At 41.4% G+C, this 16,293-nt stretch overlaps 1 protein-coding gene across 1 annotated transcript; it reads left to right on the forward strand.

Moving 5' to 3' along the window:
• Positions 1-15,046: 15,046 nt before the first annotated feature.
• On the forward strand, positions 15,047-16,012 carry LOC147343448 (uncharacterized). The gene has a single exon (XM_086379661.1). It carries the CDS (start codon positions 15,047-15,049, stop codon positions 16,010-16,012), a length of 966 nt encoding a protein of 321 aa, XP_086235787.1.
• Positions 16,013-16,293: the final 281 nt, after the last annotated feature.

The following is a 16,293-nucleotide window of genomic DNA, read 5'->3' on the forward strand; positions in this document are numbered from 1 at the left end:
CAGGATGAATTATTAAGCTCGGTCTATGTTAATATAAACGACAGTTATTCTTTATGGACATGCATCTCTGTCTATGTGTGTGTTACTCGCTCAGCTGTGTCTGACTTTTTGAGACCCACCTCCCGCATTGCAGGCAGATTCTTTACTATCTGAGCCACTAGGGAAGCCATGTCTTTGTCTATTTGTATATATTGATCAGTGGATTGATAGACACAACTTAGGTGGGAATACACAGGTCAGGACAAACAAAAATTTCCTCACACTGTCCGCTGAAAAGCCAAGAAACAAGAACTCCCCTCTAGCAATGAACACATTCAGACCTATGCTGTTGTTTTTGAAATCATATTTGCTAATAAAAACAAAACCATATTCCTTGGATAAATAGTTCATTCTAGGGTTGCAGCAGGAGAAGGCAATGGCACCCCACTCTAGTACTCTTGCCTGGAAAATCCCATGGACGGAGGAGCCTGGTGGGCTGCAGTCCATGGGGTCGCTCAGAGTCGGACACGACTGAGCGACTTCACTTTCACTTTTCACTTTCATGCATTGGAGAAGGAAATGGCAACCCACTCCAGTGTTCTTGCCTGGAGAATCCCAGGGACGGAGGAGCCTGGTGGGCTGCCGTCTATGGGGTCGCAGAGAGTTGGACACGACTGAAGTGACTTAGCATAGCATAGCATAGTATAGGGTTGGAGCAGGAAATATACAGATTTGTAGATTCTTGTAGTTCCAGAAAGTGAGGAAGTGTTAATTCAACAAAACAGCTACACACACACACACACACACATACACACACACAGATACACATACACACACACACACACAAACACACACACACATAGAGGCATAAATGGGATTATGTCAAAAGAAAACAGAAGTCAACTAAAAGAGTTCCCAAGGGCCCAAACTGGAACATTTTGAGCAACAGGATAAAGTTGTACTCACTATATCCTAGGATACAAAGTAAATATCCAAGAGTTCATACTGATTTAAATAAAAAAATAGGACTTCCCTGGTGGTCCAGTGGTTAAGCTTCTGCTCTCTCAAGGCAGGGGACACAGTTTGATCCCTAGTCAGGTAACTAAGATCCCACATGCTGCATGGTGTAGCCAAAATAAATAAATAAATGTATAAAGGATTATCTATATAAACAAATTGGAGGACAGTACAAATCTCCCGTGGAGAGGAATTCCTGATAATTTATGTGGATATCAGCAATCAAGGAGGTGGAGCATAACTCTCCACACCTCAAAGGCTGTACATAGTGAAATCCTTCCAAAACAACACATTTTTGGACATGATATAAGCATAACTTTACACTGGAGAAATCTAATCTAAGTAGCTGGACTAACAACACTAGTATCCTAGTATTAAGTCGTTTCAGACTTGTAGCCTTGAAATGAAATGATGAGAATGGTGGATGGTACCTCTGCCATCTTTCTCAAAAAACAAATTAAATAAAAATCCAACAAACAGGGGCTTCCAGGTGGCTTAGTGGTAAAGAATTTGTTCTATCCCCAGTCCAGGAAGATCCTACATGCCACAGAGCAACCAAGCTCACAGGCCACAACTGCTGAAGTCTGAATGCTGTAGAGCCTGTGTTTGGCAACAAGAGATGCCTCAGCAATGAGAAGCCCTCACACCGCAAGTAAAGAGTAGCTCCATCTCGCAACAACTAGAGAAAAGTACATATAGTAACAAAGACCCAGCACAGCCAAAAATAAATAATTTTAAAAATTATTTTAAAAACCCAACAAACAATAAAACACAAAAGCCAATGTGATCATAAGAAAAATCATTGGCTATATCCCAATGAACTAAATTCCACAAAATTCCAAGATTCCCTGGAGTACTTACAAAGTTCTGCAGTTGCCCGAGAGAGGTGGTCACTTTCTTCAGGACTTCCAGGCCAGTATCAACATTTCCTGGACACCAGAGGTGACCTAGAAAGTTTTCATCAACTTAAGAGGAGGTAGGTAGCTGTCTCTGAGCAGCCATTTTGACCAATGGCAGTTCCCTGGCTTTTAAGCTGAAGTAAAAATTTCTGAAGAGGGAGAAAAGTTTTCTCGGTAGCCTTTCCAAGATGGTTCTTGTGTCGTTAGGGGCATCTGAGAAAGATTTCTGGAGTATTATGCCCACCATTCACTCCGTCACATTCTGTGTCATTAAAAGCTGCCTCTGGGTCCCTGAGTTGAAGTAAGAAATGTAGTGGTTTCTCGAGATGTACAAAGATGCCCTCAGCTGGAGATCCCAGATGTCTACAAACAATTGCTGGGTTTCACAGGGACTTCTGAATCTTTCTAGTCTCAAAAGGGCCCATGACGTCATCCTTGGTCCTCAGATCCCAACATGCAGAACCTCTGCCCCAGAAGGGGAACAAGGTGTATTTCAGGAGTGTCTTCCAACCGAAGGGTTCAGTCAGGTGTATCAGGAGCTTGGAGCTGCAACGTATGAGTATTTGTGTTGGGGACCCCTCACAGACATTTTCAGAAAATCAGACACCCTTGATGAATAAAGAGACTCTATTCATTTTTAATGAATATAACTGAAACACAATACATAAAGGCAACATATGCATTAATAAAAATCATCATGAATGTCAACAGTAACTGTGATCATTATCATCCTAGTGATACTAACAATATAATTCTGACAATAGCACTCAAACTACAAAGAGGGTAGACAAGAGTACAGGTTCCCTTAAGGGAATGACAAGTACAGATCCTGGACTTCTTGGAGATGGTTGGAATCAGTGTCGGTTACACAATGAAAAGTGTCCCCTGAAGGCAAGGACTACTAACCCCAGGAGGCAACAGAAATGCAAGGCCAATTTCCACATGTGCAATCACAGGGATTCTTTTTTTTTTTTTTTTTATTCTAATTGGAGGCTAATTACTATACAATATTGTAGTGGTTTTTGCCATACATTGACATGAATCAGCCATGGATGTACATGTGTTCCCTATCCTGAACTCCCCTCCCACCTCCTGCCCCATCTCATCCCTCAGGATCATCCCAGTGCACCAGCCCTGAGCACCCTGCCTCATGCATCTAACCTGGACTAGCGATCTGTTTCACATATGATAATATACATGTTTCAATGCTATTCTCTCAAATCATCCCACCCTCACCCTCTCCCACAGAGTCCAAAAGACTGTTCTTTATATCTGTGTCTCTTTTGCTGTCTCTCATATAGGGTCACCATTGCCATCTTTCTAAATCTTTCTAATGCATATTAGTATACTGTATTGGTGTTTTTCTTTCTGCCTTACTCCACTCTGTATAATAGGCTCCAGTTTCATCCACCTCATTAGAACTGATTCAAATGCATTCTTTTTAATGGCTGAGTAATATTCCATTGTGTATATGTACCATAGCTTTCTTATCCATTCATCTGCCAGTGGACATCTAGGTTGCTTCCATGTCCTGGCTATTGTAAACAGTGCTATGATGAACATTGGGGTACATGTGTCTCTTTCAATTCTGGTTTCCTCAGTCTGTATGCCCAGCCGTGGGATTGATGGGTCATATGGCAGTTCTATTTTGAGTTTTTTAAGGAATCTCCACACTGTTCTCCATAGTGACTGTACTAGTTTGCATTCCCACCAACAGTATAAGAGGTATCTCGTTTCTCTACACCCTCTCCAACATTTATTGTTTGTAGACTTTTTGATAGCATCCATTCTGACCAGCATGAGATGGTACCTCATTGTGGTTTTGATTTGAATTTCTCTGATAATGAGTAATGTTGAGCATCTTTTCATGTGTTTGTTAGCCATTTGTAGGTCTTCTTTGGAGAAATGTCTGTTTAGTTCTTTGGCCCATTTTTTGATTGGGTCATTTATTTTTTTGGAATTGAGCTACAGGAGTTGCTTGTATATTAATTTTTTGTCAGTTGCTTCATTTGTTATTATTTTCTCCCATTCTGAAGGCTGTCTTTTCACCTTGCTTATAGTTTCCTTCGTTGTGCAAAAGCTTTTAAGTTTAATTAGATCATGTTTGTTTATTTTTGCTTTCATTTCCATTACTCTGGGAGATGGGTCATAGAGGATCCTACTGTGATTTATGTCAGAGAGTGTTTTGCCTATGTCTTCCTCTAAGAGTTTTAAGTTTCTGGTCTTACATTTAGATCTTTAATCCATTTTGAGTTTATTTTTGTGTATGGTGTTAGAAAGTGTTCTAGTTTCATTCTTTTACAAGTGGTTGACCAGTTTTCCCAGCACCACTTGTTAAAGAGATTGTCTTTTCTCCATTGTATATTCTTGCCTCCTTTGTCAAAAATAAGGTGTCCATACGTGCATGAATTTATCTCTGGGCTTTCTATTTTGCTCCATTGATCTATATTTCTGTCTTTGTGCCAGTACCATACTGTCTTGATGACTGTAACTTTGTAGTATAGTCTGAAGTCAAGCAGGTTGATTCCTCCAGTTCCATTCTTCTTTCTCAAGATTGCTTTGGCTATTCAAGGTTTTTTGTATTTCCATACAGATTATGAAATTATTTGTTCTAGTTCTCTGAAAAATACCATTGATAGCTTGATAGGGATTGCATTGAATCTATAGATTGCTTTGGTAGTATACTTATTTTCACTATATTGAGTCTTCCAATCCAAATATATCCACGGTATATTTCTCCATCTATTTGTGTCATCTTTGATTTCTTTCATTAGTGTTTTACAGTTTTCTATATATAGGTCTTTTGTATCTTTAGGTAGATTTATTCCTAAGTATTCTATTCTTTTCATTGCAATGGTGAATAGAATTGTTTCCTTAATTTCACTTTCTGTTTTCTCATTGTTAGTGTATAGGAATGCAAGGGATTTCTGTGTGTTAATTTTATATCCTGCAACTTTACTATATTCACTGATTAGCTCTAGTTATTTTCTGGTGGAGTCTTTAGGGTTTTCTATATAGAGGATGATGTCATCTGCAAACAGTGAGAGTTTTACTTTCTTCTTTACCAATCTGTATTCATTTTATTTCTTCTTCTTCTCTGATTGCTGTGGCTAAAACTTCCAAAACTATGTTGAATAGTAGTGGTGAGAGTGGGCACCCTTGTCTTGTTCCTGACTATAGGGGAAATGCTTTCAATTTTTCACCAGTGAGGATAATGTTTGCTGTGGGTTTATCATATATGGCTTTTATTATGTTGAGGAATGTTCCTTCTATTCCTGCTTTCTGTAGGGTTTTTATGATAAATGGATGTTGAATTTTGTCAAAGGCTTTCTCTGCATTTATTGAGATAATCATATAGTTTTTATCTTTCAACTTGTTAATGTGGTGTATCACATTGATTGATTTGTGGGTATTAAAGAATCCTTGAATCCCTGGGATAAAGCCCACTTGGTCATGATGTATGATCGTTTTAATATGTTGTTGGATTCCATTTGCTAGAATTTTGTTAAGGATTTTTGCATCTATGTTCATCAGTGATTTTGGTCTGTAGTTTTCTTTTTTTGTAGCATCTTTGTCTGGCTTTGGTAATCACAGGGATTCTTATGTAAACTCTGGTTCAAAATCTTTAGGTTACTAAGCCGTTCAAAAGCAGCAATGTATATTGCAATTGTATATTGTAGAAAGGCAATGCCAAAAAAATGCTCAAACTACCACACAATTGCACTCATCTCACATGCTAGTAAACTAATGCTCAAAATTCTCCAAGCCAGGCTTCAGCAATATGTGAACTGTGAATTTCCTGATGTTCAAGCTGGTTTTAGAAAAGGCAGAGGAACCAGAGATCCAATTGCCAACATCTGCTGGATCATGGAAAAAGCAAGAGAGTTCCAGAAAAACATCTATTTCTGCTTTATTGACTATGCCAAAGCCTTTGACTGTGTGGATCACAATAAACTGTGGAAAATTCTGAAAGAGATGGGAATACCAGACCACCTGATCTGCCTCTTGAGAAACCTGTATGCAGGTCAGGAAGCAACAGTTAGAACTGGACATGGAACAACAGCCCGGTTCCAAATAGGAAAAGGAGTACGTCAAGGCTGTATATTGTCACCCTGCTTATTTAACTTATATGCAGAGTACATCATGAGAAACGCTGGACTGGAAGAAACACAAGCTGGAATAAAGATTGCTGGGAGAAATATTAATAACCTCAGATATGCAGATGACACCACCCTTATGGCAGAAAGTGAAGAGGAACTCGAAAGCCTCTTGATGAAAGTGAAAGAGGAGAGTGAAAAAGTTGGCTTAAAGCTCAACATTCAGAAAATGAAGATCATGGCATCCGGTCCCACCACTTCATGGGAAATAGATGGGGAAACAGTGGAAACAGTGGCAGACTTTATTTTTGGGGGCTCCAAAATCACTGCAGATGGTGGCTGCAGCCATGAAATTAAAAGACACTTACTCCTTGGAAGGAAAGTTATGGTCAACCTAGATAGCATATTCAAAAGCAGAGATACTACTTTGCCAACAAAGGTCTGTCTAGTCAAGGCTATGGTTTTTCCTGTGGTCATGTATGGATGTGAGAGTTGGACTGTGAAGAAGGCTGAGCGCTGAAGAATTGATGCTTTTGAACTGTGGTGTTGGAGAAGACTCTTGAGAGTCCCTTGGACTGCAAGGAGATCCAACCAGTCCATTCTGAAGGAGATCAGCCCTGGGATTTCTTTGGAAGGACTGATGCTAAAGCTGAAACTCCAGTACTTTGGCCACCTCATGCGAAGGGTTGACTCATTGGAAAAGACTCTGATGCTGGGAGGGATTGGGGGCAGGAGTAGAAGGGGACGACAGAGGATGAGATGGCTGGATGGCATCACTGACTCGATGGACGTAGGTCTGAGTGGACTCCGGGAGTTGGTGATGGACAGGGAGGCCTGGCGTGCTGTGATTCATGGGGTCGCAGAGTCGGACACAACTGAGCGACTGAACTGAACTGAACTATTCACATATGGAGGCCAGAAATTACTGATGACTGTGACATTTCTTGTTTATTAATATGGCAGGAGATATTTTCATTTCACAACGGCTATTGCCATCTTACCTGTGATCCTGCAGAGAAGATTCTTAGGGTGCATCACTTATTTCGGTTTGAGGGGCTGGGGGTCATGTCCAGGTGAAGGTTGGGGCTTGAATTCTGATGGGTCTGGAAGTCTGGAGTCTCAAGGCTTCTTCTTCATCCTCAGATTGACCTGCCTTGTGCTTGGATTGGCTGTGAGTGAAATCGTGAGAAAGGCTCCTGGTGACTGAGCTGTTGAAGATGGAGCCCCTGGTAAGTAGTGATGCCTCCTCCTGAAATTACACCCCAAGTGCCATTAGATGGACAAGGTTTCCAAACTGGCTTCTATGTTCCAAGCACAAGCAGGCAGGGTTCAGATATCTGAGCTCAAATTACCTTTGTCCAGGACTCTGGGATAGTTATCATGGGTCAGGTCTATCAATAATAAGAAACTAATCTCATTCTTTACAGTAAACAAATTTATGAGAGCTTGCACTAATCTTGTGTATTTACAGAAGAGATAATAAAATTTCTTTTTACTTATTAAACCCTTGTCCTGATTGGCGAAAGATTAATTTGTTGGTTATTTTTGGACATGAGGGGTTTAGGAGCAGTAATGGCAAGTAGTAGAGGTCAGTGAGGAGAAGACATCACAAGCCCTGGAGAGTCAGAGGTTACAGCCCTGAGTGTAGCTAATCTAGTGTTATACCACCTGATGTGAAGCTGTTCAGTGTTGACAGGAACAGAAGGTTCCTGTCTTTCAGGTTTGGGACTAAAAGAGAATCATTCTACTTTTTCAGTTTTTAACCTCTACTCAGTACATATGCACTATTGAAAATTACTGAAAACGTCAACAAACTATCATTAGCATTCTTTCCCCAAATCACACATTTTCAGTTCTGTTCAGTCATGTCTGACTCTGGGAGCCCATGGACTGCCGCACACCAGGCTGCCCTGTCTATCACCAACTACCGGAGTTTACTCAAACATGTCCATTGAGTCGGTGATGCCATCCAACCATCTCATCCTCTGTCATCCCCTTCTCCTCCTGACTTCAATCTTGCCAAGCATCAGGGTCTTTTCAAATGAGTCAGTTCTTTGCATCAGGTGGCCAAAGTATTGGAGTTTCAGCTTCAGCATCAGTCCTTCTAATGAATATTCAGGACTGATTTCCTTTAGGATGGACTGGTTGGATCTCCTTGCAGTCCATGGGACTCTCAAGAGTCTTACCCAACGTCATACTTCAAAAGCATCAATTCTTTGGTGCTCAGCTTCCTTTATAGTCCAACTCTCACACCCATAGATGACCACTGGAAAAACCATAGCCTTGACCAGATGGACCTTTGTTGGCAAAGTAATGTCTCTGCTTTTTAATATGCTGTCTAGTTTGGTCATAACTTTTTTTCCAAGGAGCAAGTGTCTTTTAATTTCATGGCTGCAATCACCATCTGCAGTGAATTTGGAGCCCCCAAAAATAAAGTCTGACACTGTTTCCCCATATATTTGTCATGAAGTGATAGGACCAGATGCCATGATCTTCGTTTTCTGAATGTTGAGCTTTAAGCCAACTTTTTCACTCTCCACTTTCACTTTCATCAAGAGGCTCTTTAGTTCTTCACTTTCTGCCATAAGGGTGGTGTCATCTGCATATCTGAGGTTATAGATACTTCTCCCGGCAATCTTGATTCCAGCTGTGCTTCCTCCAGCCCAGCGTTTCTCATGATGTACTCTGCATATAAGTTAAATAAGTAGGGTGACAATATACAGCCTTGATGTACTCCTTTTCCTATTTGGAACCGGGCTGTTGTTCCATGTCCAGTTCTAACTGTTGCTTCCTGACCTGCATACAGGTTTCTCAAGAGGCAGGTCAGGTGGTCTGGTATTCCCATCTCTTTCAGAATTTTCCACAGTTTATTGTGATCCACATAGTCAAGGACTTTGGCATAGTCAATAAAGCAGAAGTAGATGTTTTTCGAACTCTCTTGCCTTTTCAATGATCCAGCAGATGTTGGCAATTTGATATTTGGTTCCTCTGCCTTTTCTAAATCCAGCTTGAACATCTGGAAGTTCATGGTTCACATACTGTTGAAGCCTGGCTTGGAGAATTTTAAGCATTACTTTGCTAGCATGTGAGATGAGTGCAATTGTGCAGTAGTAGTTTGAGCATTCTTTGGCACTGCTTTTTTTTGGGATTGGAATGAAAACTGACCTTTTCCAGTCCTGTGACCACTGCTGAGTTTTCCAAATTTGCTGACATATTGAGTGTAGCACTTTCACAGCCTCATCTTTTAGGATTTGAAATAGCTCAACTGGAATTCCATCACCTCCACTAGCTTTGTTCATAGTGATGCTTTCTAAGGCCCACTTGACTTCACATTCCAAGATGTCTGACTTGTACTCATATTTGAGAACTGAAACAAATGTGCTATTGTTACTGTTTAATTGCTCAGTTTTATCCAACTCTTTGCAACCCCATGGATTGTAGCCCACCAGACTCCTTTGTCCATGGGAGTATCCAGTATCCAGTATTCAGTATCCAGTATCCAGTATTCAGTATCCAGGCAAGGATACTGAAATGGACTGCTATTTCCTTCTCCAGGGATCTTCCTGACACAGTGGTCATACCTGAGTCTTCTGCACTGTTAGACAGGTTGTTTACCACTGAGCCACCAGGGAAGTCTGGAAGGAATGTGTAGGGAAGAGTATTATCTGCAAAGAAAAGAGAAAGACTAGAGTAGATAGAGTTAAACTAGGTTCTTGTATAGATTTTTTTAAAACTGGAGAAAACAAGCCAATAACTAGGCTCCTTTCATCCTTCACCATACAGACAATGTTAGATTACAAGAGAAGTAGGGATAACTAAGGTCAAGGTCCCTGAGAATGCTGAGAGTGGGAGTCCTCCCACCACAGGAATAGCCAGTCTCAGTCTGTCCTTCACTCCAGCCCAAGAGTCCATGACTCATGCCGCTGAACTGTCTGACCTCAGAGTGTGTTCTGAACACCTGAGTCCCACAGTGCTGAGAGAGACATCTCCTGGTATTCTGTATGAATTCTGTATGAACCCTGTTCGGTTCCGAGAACACTATAGACAGCTCTTCATGATTCTCTGACATTTGCATGATTAGTAGAATAATGTTTTGTATTTAACATAGGTTTGCTAGGCCAGAAACAGTTCATACCACAATATATTGGGCAATTCAACACTCATAACAAGTTATGAAAACAGTTTCTATTTGGAGAATCAGAAGTTCCCCTACGGACATAATTTACCTTCTGAGCCACGAGGGAAGCACCTAGGGACATAATTTAAACCAATAGCCATGTTTTAAAAGTAGTTCATCATGGTTATTGTTTGTCTTGTTGGAAATGTGTCCAATTAATAAAAAAGAGAAATTTAATTATACATTTTCAAGTGAATATTTCATAATCACCTGTCTAGAAGTCCTAATTACAAGGTTATTGAAAAACTTCCAAATTACACTAAAACACACTTCATGTGATATTTCTGTAAAATAAGGATTCTTGAGTGTATAGGTGTCCATGAATGTACCTGAAAGGCAGACACCAGCTCAGTGCTGCAGGGAACCAGGGGAACCCCACATGGAACATGATCATCATCCACCCAGTCCCCATCCTTCCTCAGCTGAACCTTCACAGCAGTAGAGGCTGCTCTGTCCAAATCAGAATATCCCTGATGTTTTAGGAATTGGTGACATTTGAAGATGTAGCTGTTGACTTCACCCAGGAAGAGTGGAGCCTGCTAGACAAGTCCCAGAAAAACCTGTTCAGAAATGTGATGATGGAAACTATCCATCATCTGGTCTCTGTAGGTGAGTCTGTCAACACAGATGTACATGCATCTGTGTCCATTGCATTCATTCATTCACTGAACAAGCATTTAAAACAGCTTCCTTGTATCCCACTGCAACTGCTTCCTGATTCTCTGATATTCTTCATGACCACTTAAAAGGAAGATATTTCTTTATGTGACACTTTTCATCACCACACTGAAAGGTTTTATTGGCAAGGTTTCATCTTTGTTGCTACTCAGTCTCTAGAGTCAGAACAGAAGTGGGGATTCAGTGGATATTTTAATGCATAAGTAAAAGGATTCGATATTTTACAAATAATTATTCTGTTCCAATCACTTCTTGTGCGGTAGTTTGAGCATTTTTTGGCATTGCCTTTCTTTGGGATTGGAATGAAAACTGACCTTTTCCAGTCCTGTGGCCACTGCTGAGTTTTCCAAATTTGCTGGCATATTGAGTGCAGCACTTTCACAGCATCATCTTTCAGAATTTGAAAGAGCTCAACTGGAATTCCATCACTTCCACTAGCACTGGTCATAGTGATGCTTTCTAAGGCCCACTTGACTTCACATTCCAGGATGTCTGGCTCTAGGTGAGTGATGACACCATCGTGATTATCTGGGTCGTGAAGATCTTTTTTGTACAGTTCTTCTGTGTATTCTTGCCATCTTGCACTCATCTCACATGCGAGTAAAGTAATGCTCAAAATTCTCCAAGCCAGGCTTCAGCAGTATGTGAACCGTGAACTTCCTGATGTTCAAGCTGGTTTTAGAAAAGGCAGAGGAACCAGAGATCCAATTGCCAACATCCGCTGGATCATGGAAAAAGCAAGAGAGTTCCAGAAAAACATCTATTTCTGCTTTATTGACTATGCCAAAGCCTTTGACTGTGTGGATCACAATAAACTGTGGAAAATTCTGAAAGAGATGGGAATACCAGACCACCTGATCTGCCTTTTGAGAAATCTATATGCAGGTCAGGAAGCAACAGTTAGAACTGGACATGGAACAACAGCCCGGTTCCAAATAGGAAAAGGAGTACGTCAAGGCTGTATGTATATTGTAACCCTGCTTATTTAACTTATATGCAGAGTACATCATGAGAAACGCTAGGCTGGAAGAAACACAAGCTGGAATCAAGATTGCTGGGAGAAATATCAATAACCTCAGATATGCAGATGACACCACCCTTATGGCAGAAAGTGAAGAGGAACTAAAAAGCCTCTTGATGAAAGTGAAAGAGGAGAGTGAAAAAGTTGGCTTAAAGCTCAACATTCAGAAAACAAAGATCATGGCATCCGGTCCCACCACTTCATGGGAAATAGATGGGGAAACAGTGGAAACAGTGGCAGACTTTATTTTTCTGGGCTCCAAAATCACTGCAGATGGTGGCTGCAGCCATGAAATTAAAAGACGCTTACTCCTTGGAAGGAAAGTTATGACCAACCTAGATAGCATATTCAAAAGCAGAGATACTACTTTGCCAACAAAGGTCTGTCTAGTCAAGGCTATGGTTTTTCCTGTGGTCATGTATGGATGTGAAAGTTGGACTGTGAAGAAGGCTGAGCGCTGAAGAATTGATGCTTTTGAACTGTGGTGTTGGAGAAGACTCTTGAGAGTCCCTTGGACTGCAAAGATATCCAACCAGTCCATTCTGAAGGAGATCAGCCCTGGGATTTCTTTGGAAGGACTGATGCTAAAGCTGAAACTCCAGTACTTTGGCCACGTCATGCGAAGAGTTGACTCATTGGAAAAGACTCTGATGCTGGGAGGGATTGGGGGCAGGAGTAGAAGGGGACGACAGAGGATGAGATGGCTGGATGGCATCACTGACTCGATGGACGTGAGTATGGGTGAACTCTGGGAGTTGGTGATGGACAGGGAGGCCTGGTGTGCTGTGATTCATGGGGTTGCAAAGAGTCGGACACAACTGATCGACTGAACTGAACTGAACTGCATCACTTCTTGAAGGCTTGAGAGCAGAGTCCTGTATATGACATAATTTTGATTCTTCCTGTAAGGTGGGTCATTACTGGATCCTGTTTGACATAAATATTCAGCCCACTGTAGAGGCTTTTGCTCTTTCCCATTTGCAAAAGACTGAGGATTCTGTGTCCTCTCTCTGAACTGGTACATGGGCATCATCCCTTAGACAACCTCACTGTTCTTGCTGCTGCTCTGGGTTTCGTCCTGGTCTACTGAAGGACCTTCACTGTTCTGTCTGGTAAAGATGTTGTTGCCTGCACTGACCTTCAATTATCTCTTTATTTTCCTCAGTACCCTTACCTTGGACTTCAGCATACCAAAAGATAATTAGGCCAGACTCGAAATCCACACTTTTTTTTTTTTAAATCAAACAGGCTATCAGATCAGCAAATCAGATGTGATTTCCCTGCTAGAACAGGGAAAAGAGTTGTGGAGTAAAGCAGCAGGAGGCTTCCAAGGTCAAAGACCAGGTGAACATCAGGGGCCTGGACTTCACTGCAAAAAGGTTCTGGTCATTGAGTGACTAAGTCCTTGGAAGCAGAACTGAAGGTTTTGACACATGAGTGCTGCTACTGCTAAGTCACTTCAGTCGTGTCCGACTCTGTGTGACCCCATAGACGGCAGCTACCAGGCTCCCCCATCCCTGGGATTCTCCAGGCAAGAACACTGGAGTGGGTTGCCATTTCCTTCTCCAATGCATGAAAATGAAAAGTGAAAGTGAAGTTGCTCAGTCGTGTCTGACTCTTCACGACCCCATGGACTGCAGCCCACCAGGCTCCTCCCATCCATGGGATTTTCCAAGCAAGAATACTGGAGTGGGGTGCCATTGCCTTCTCCGTGAGACATGAGTGATCTATCCTAAATGAAAGTGAGGACATTGGGGCATATTCCTCACATTTTTACCATTTTGTGCACCTATTATCCCAAATCATGTGTCTTCCTGCCACTTTCTTTTCTTTAAATACTTGTGGACTTGCTGCACTTAAACTTACACATAGTGATTCCTGTCCTGATCCTCTCATTTAATGTTTTTTCCATCATTTTCTGACACACTGTCTCTTCCCCACACTACATTTTTATATTTTATTCCTGGTTTTGTCTAATAGACAATGACTTTTAAAGTATTCTACTACCTTGAGTATTTCTTTGTTATATACACAGTTTCTCCATGTGAGTGCCAATTTTTGAAACATACTCACATGGAGGACTTGGTATTTATCTATATTTCTATTTTCCTAATGATGCTAAAGCAGAAACTCAAGTACTTTGGTCACCTCATGTGAAGAGTTGACTCATTGCAAAAGACTCTGATGCTGGGAGGGATTGGGGGCAGAAGGAGAAGGGGACGACAGAGGATGAGATGGCAGGATGGCGTCACTGACTTGATGGACATGAGTCTGAGTGAACTCCGGGAGTTGGTGATGGACAGGGAGGCCTGCCGTGCTGCGATTCATGGGGTTGCAAATAGTTGGACACGACTGAGTGACTGAACTGACTGACTGACTGAATGCCATTCTAAAATCTATATTTTGTCCATTTATTTAGGCAGTGAAAGACCCCTTAGACAACAGGAAATGATACTCATGCCAAGTGTCTACAGGAAACACATATCCCCTGCCATGGCAATGGTAAGTTTCATGGGTGGGAACCCCAGTCATCCAAATTAAAGACCTGGCAGTGAGATAAGTTGGCAATTGAGAACCATTGCCTATGTGTAATTTGAGATTGAGCTCTTTTTGAAAAAAATTTGGGGTAGTCTGAAATCAGTTAAGAATCAATATGAGCTCAAAACCACAACCAGTGAATTAAGGGGAAAAAGTCAGTTATACAAACATTGCTCATCTTCAAAATTAATCTGATATCTGAGGTAGGAAACTATAAAAGCAAAAGTTTGTGCCTGCAGGGGAGTAACACAACACATGTTTACATCTAACACTGGAGACATTTTAACAGGAAACTTACCAGCTGATGCTCTATGGTGAACATGCAGACAAATGAATGTCTGCCTGGTCTTGGGCAAACCAGTAACAGTCTCATATCTCCTTCTCCAAAGCAGGTTTCTCACTCGCAAGGGAATTCTGCTGGATGTACTGATCTGAGTGATGAATTACTCCTCAATCTTCACCTCAATATTCAACAATTCCCTTAAGAAGGAAACGTAATGTCAGCAAACAGTGTGAAAAATCACTTAGTCAAGGGTCATTCCTTAATAGACAGGGTCACATTCACAATAGAGGTAAATCATGTCAATGTGCTCTGTGTGGAAAAGTCTTTAGTAATTGCTTTAGATTCAGACAACACAAGATGATTCACACTGGAGAGAAACAATTCAAACATCAACACTATGGCAAAGTCTTCAATCAAAGATTCTTATTGAAAGAGCATGAGAGAATTCATACAGGAGAGAAGCCCTGTGAATGTCCTCTATGTGGAAAAGCCTTTAGAAATTACTCTAACCTCAGCAGCCACAAGAAGATTCACACTGGAGAGAAACCATTCAAATGTCAACTCTGTGGGAAAGTCTTCAGTCAAAGTTGCTCCTTGAAAGACCATAAGAGAACTCATACAGGAGAGAAGCCCTATAAATGTCCTCTATGTGGAAAAGCCTTTAGTAGATGTACTAGCCTCAGCAAACACAAGAGGATTCACACTGGAAAGAAACCATTTGAATGTCGATTGTGTGGAAAAATCGTCAATGGAAGATTCTCCTTGAAAGAACACGAGAAAGCTCACAGAGGAGAGAATGGCTATGAATATCATCAATGTGAAAAAGTCTTTAGTCATTGCTCTAAGCTCATACGACACAAGGAGAGTCACACTGGAGAGAAACCATTCAAATGTCAACTGTGTGGGAAGGCTTTCAATCAAAATTTCTCCTTGAAACAACATGAGAAAAGACACACAGAAGAGAAGACCTGTAAATGTCATCAGTGTTGGAAAGTCTTTAGTAGATGTGCTAGCCTCAAGAGACACAGCATGATTCACACTGGAGAGAAACCATTCAAATGTCAACTGTGTGGGAAAGTCTTCAATCGAAATTCCTCCTTGAAAGGACATGAGAGAACTCACACAGGAGAGAAGCCCTGTGAGTGTCCTCAGTGTGGAAAAGCCTTTCCTCAAAGAAGGGACCTTAATTCACACAATAAAATTCACACGGGAGAGAAACCGTATCTATGTCTTGAGTGTGGGAGGTTCTTCCATTATAGTTCTGGGCTTTGTATGCACAAGAAAACCCACACAGGAGTGAAAGCACGCTTGCCATGTGTGTAAGAAGGCCTTCAGTAAACCTAATAAGCTGAGAGAACATGAGAGAACCCAGAGCAGAGAGCAGCCCTATGAGTGTCAGCTCGGTGGAGAACACTTTGCTCCTGCTTTTTCCCTTAGACAACACGAGGGAACCCAGCACAGGAGAGAAAAGCAGAAGGGCCCTCCATAGATGTTCTAACCTGAGGTGACTTAATCAACATGGAGGCTCCTACAGGCATCATACTCCATCCACAGTCCAGACAGGTATCACCTATGGAAGTGGACCTATATGTGCACTGTCTATG

This window comes from Bos grunniens, chromosome 27, assembly GCF_055505025.1.
Source record: "Bos grunniens cultivar Pamir isolate PY7600 chromosome 27, Bosgru_T2T1.0, whole genome shotgun sequence".
NCBI classification, from domain to species: Eukaryota; Metazoa; Chordata; class Mammalia; order Artiodactyla; family Bovidae; genus Bos; species Bos grunniens.

What these genes read in the sequence shown, in the direction of transcription:
- LOC147343448 (XM_086379661.1), top strand. Translation starts at nt 15,047, where the DNA reads ATGATTCACACTGGAGAGAAACAATTCAAACATCAACACTATGGCAAA.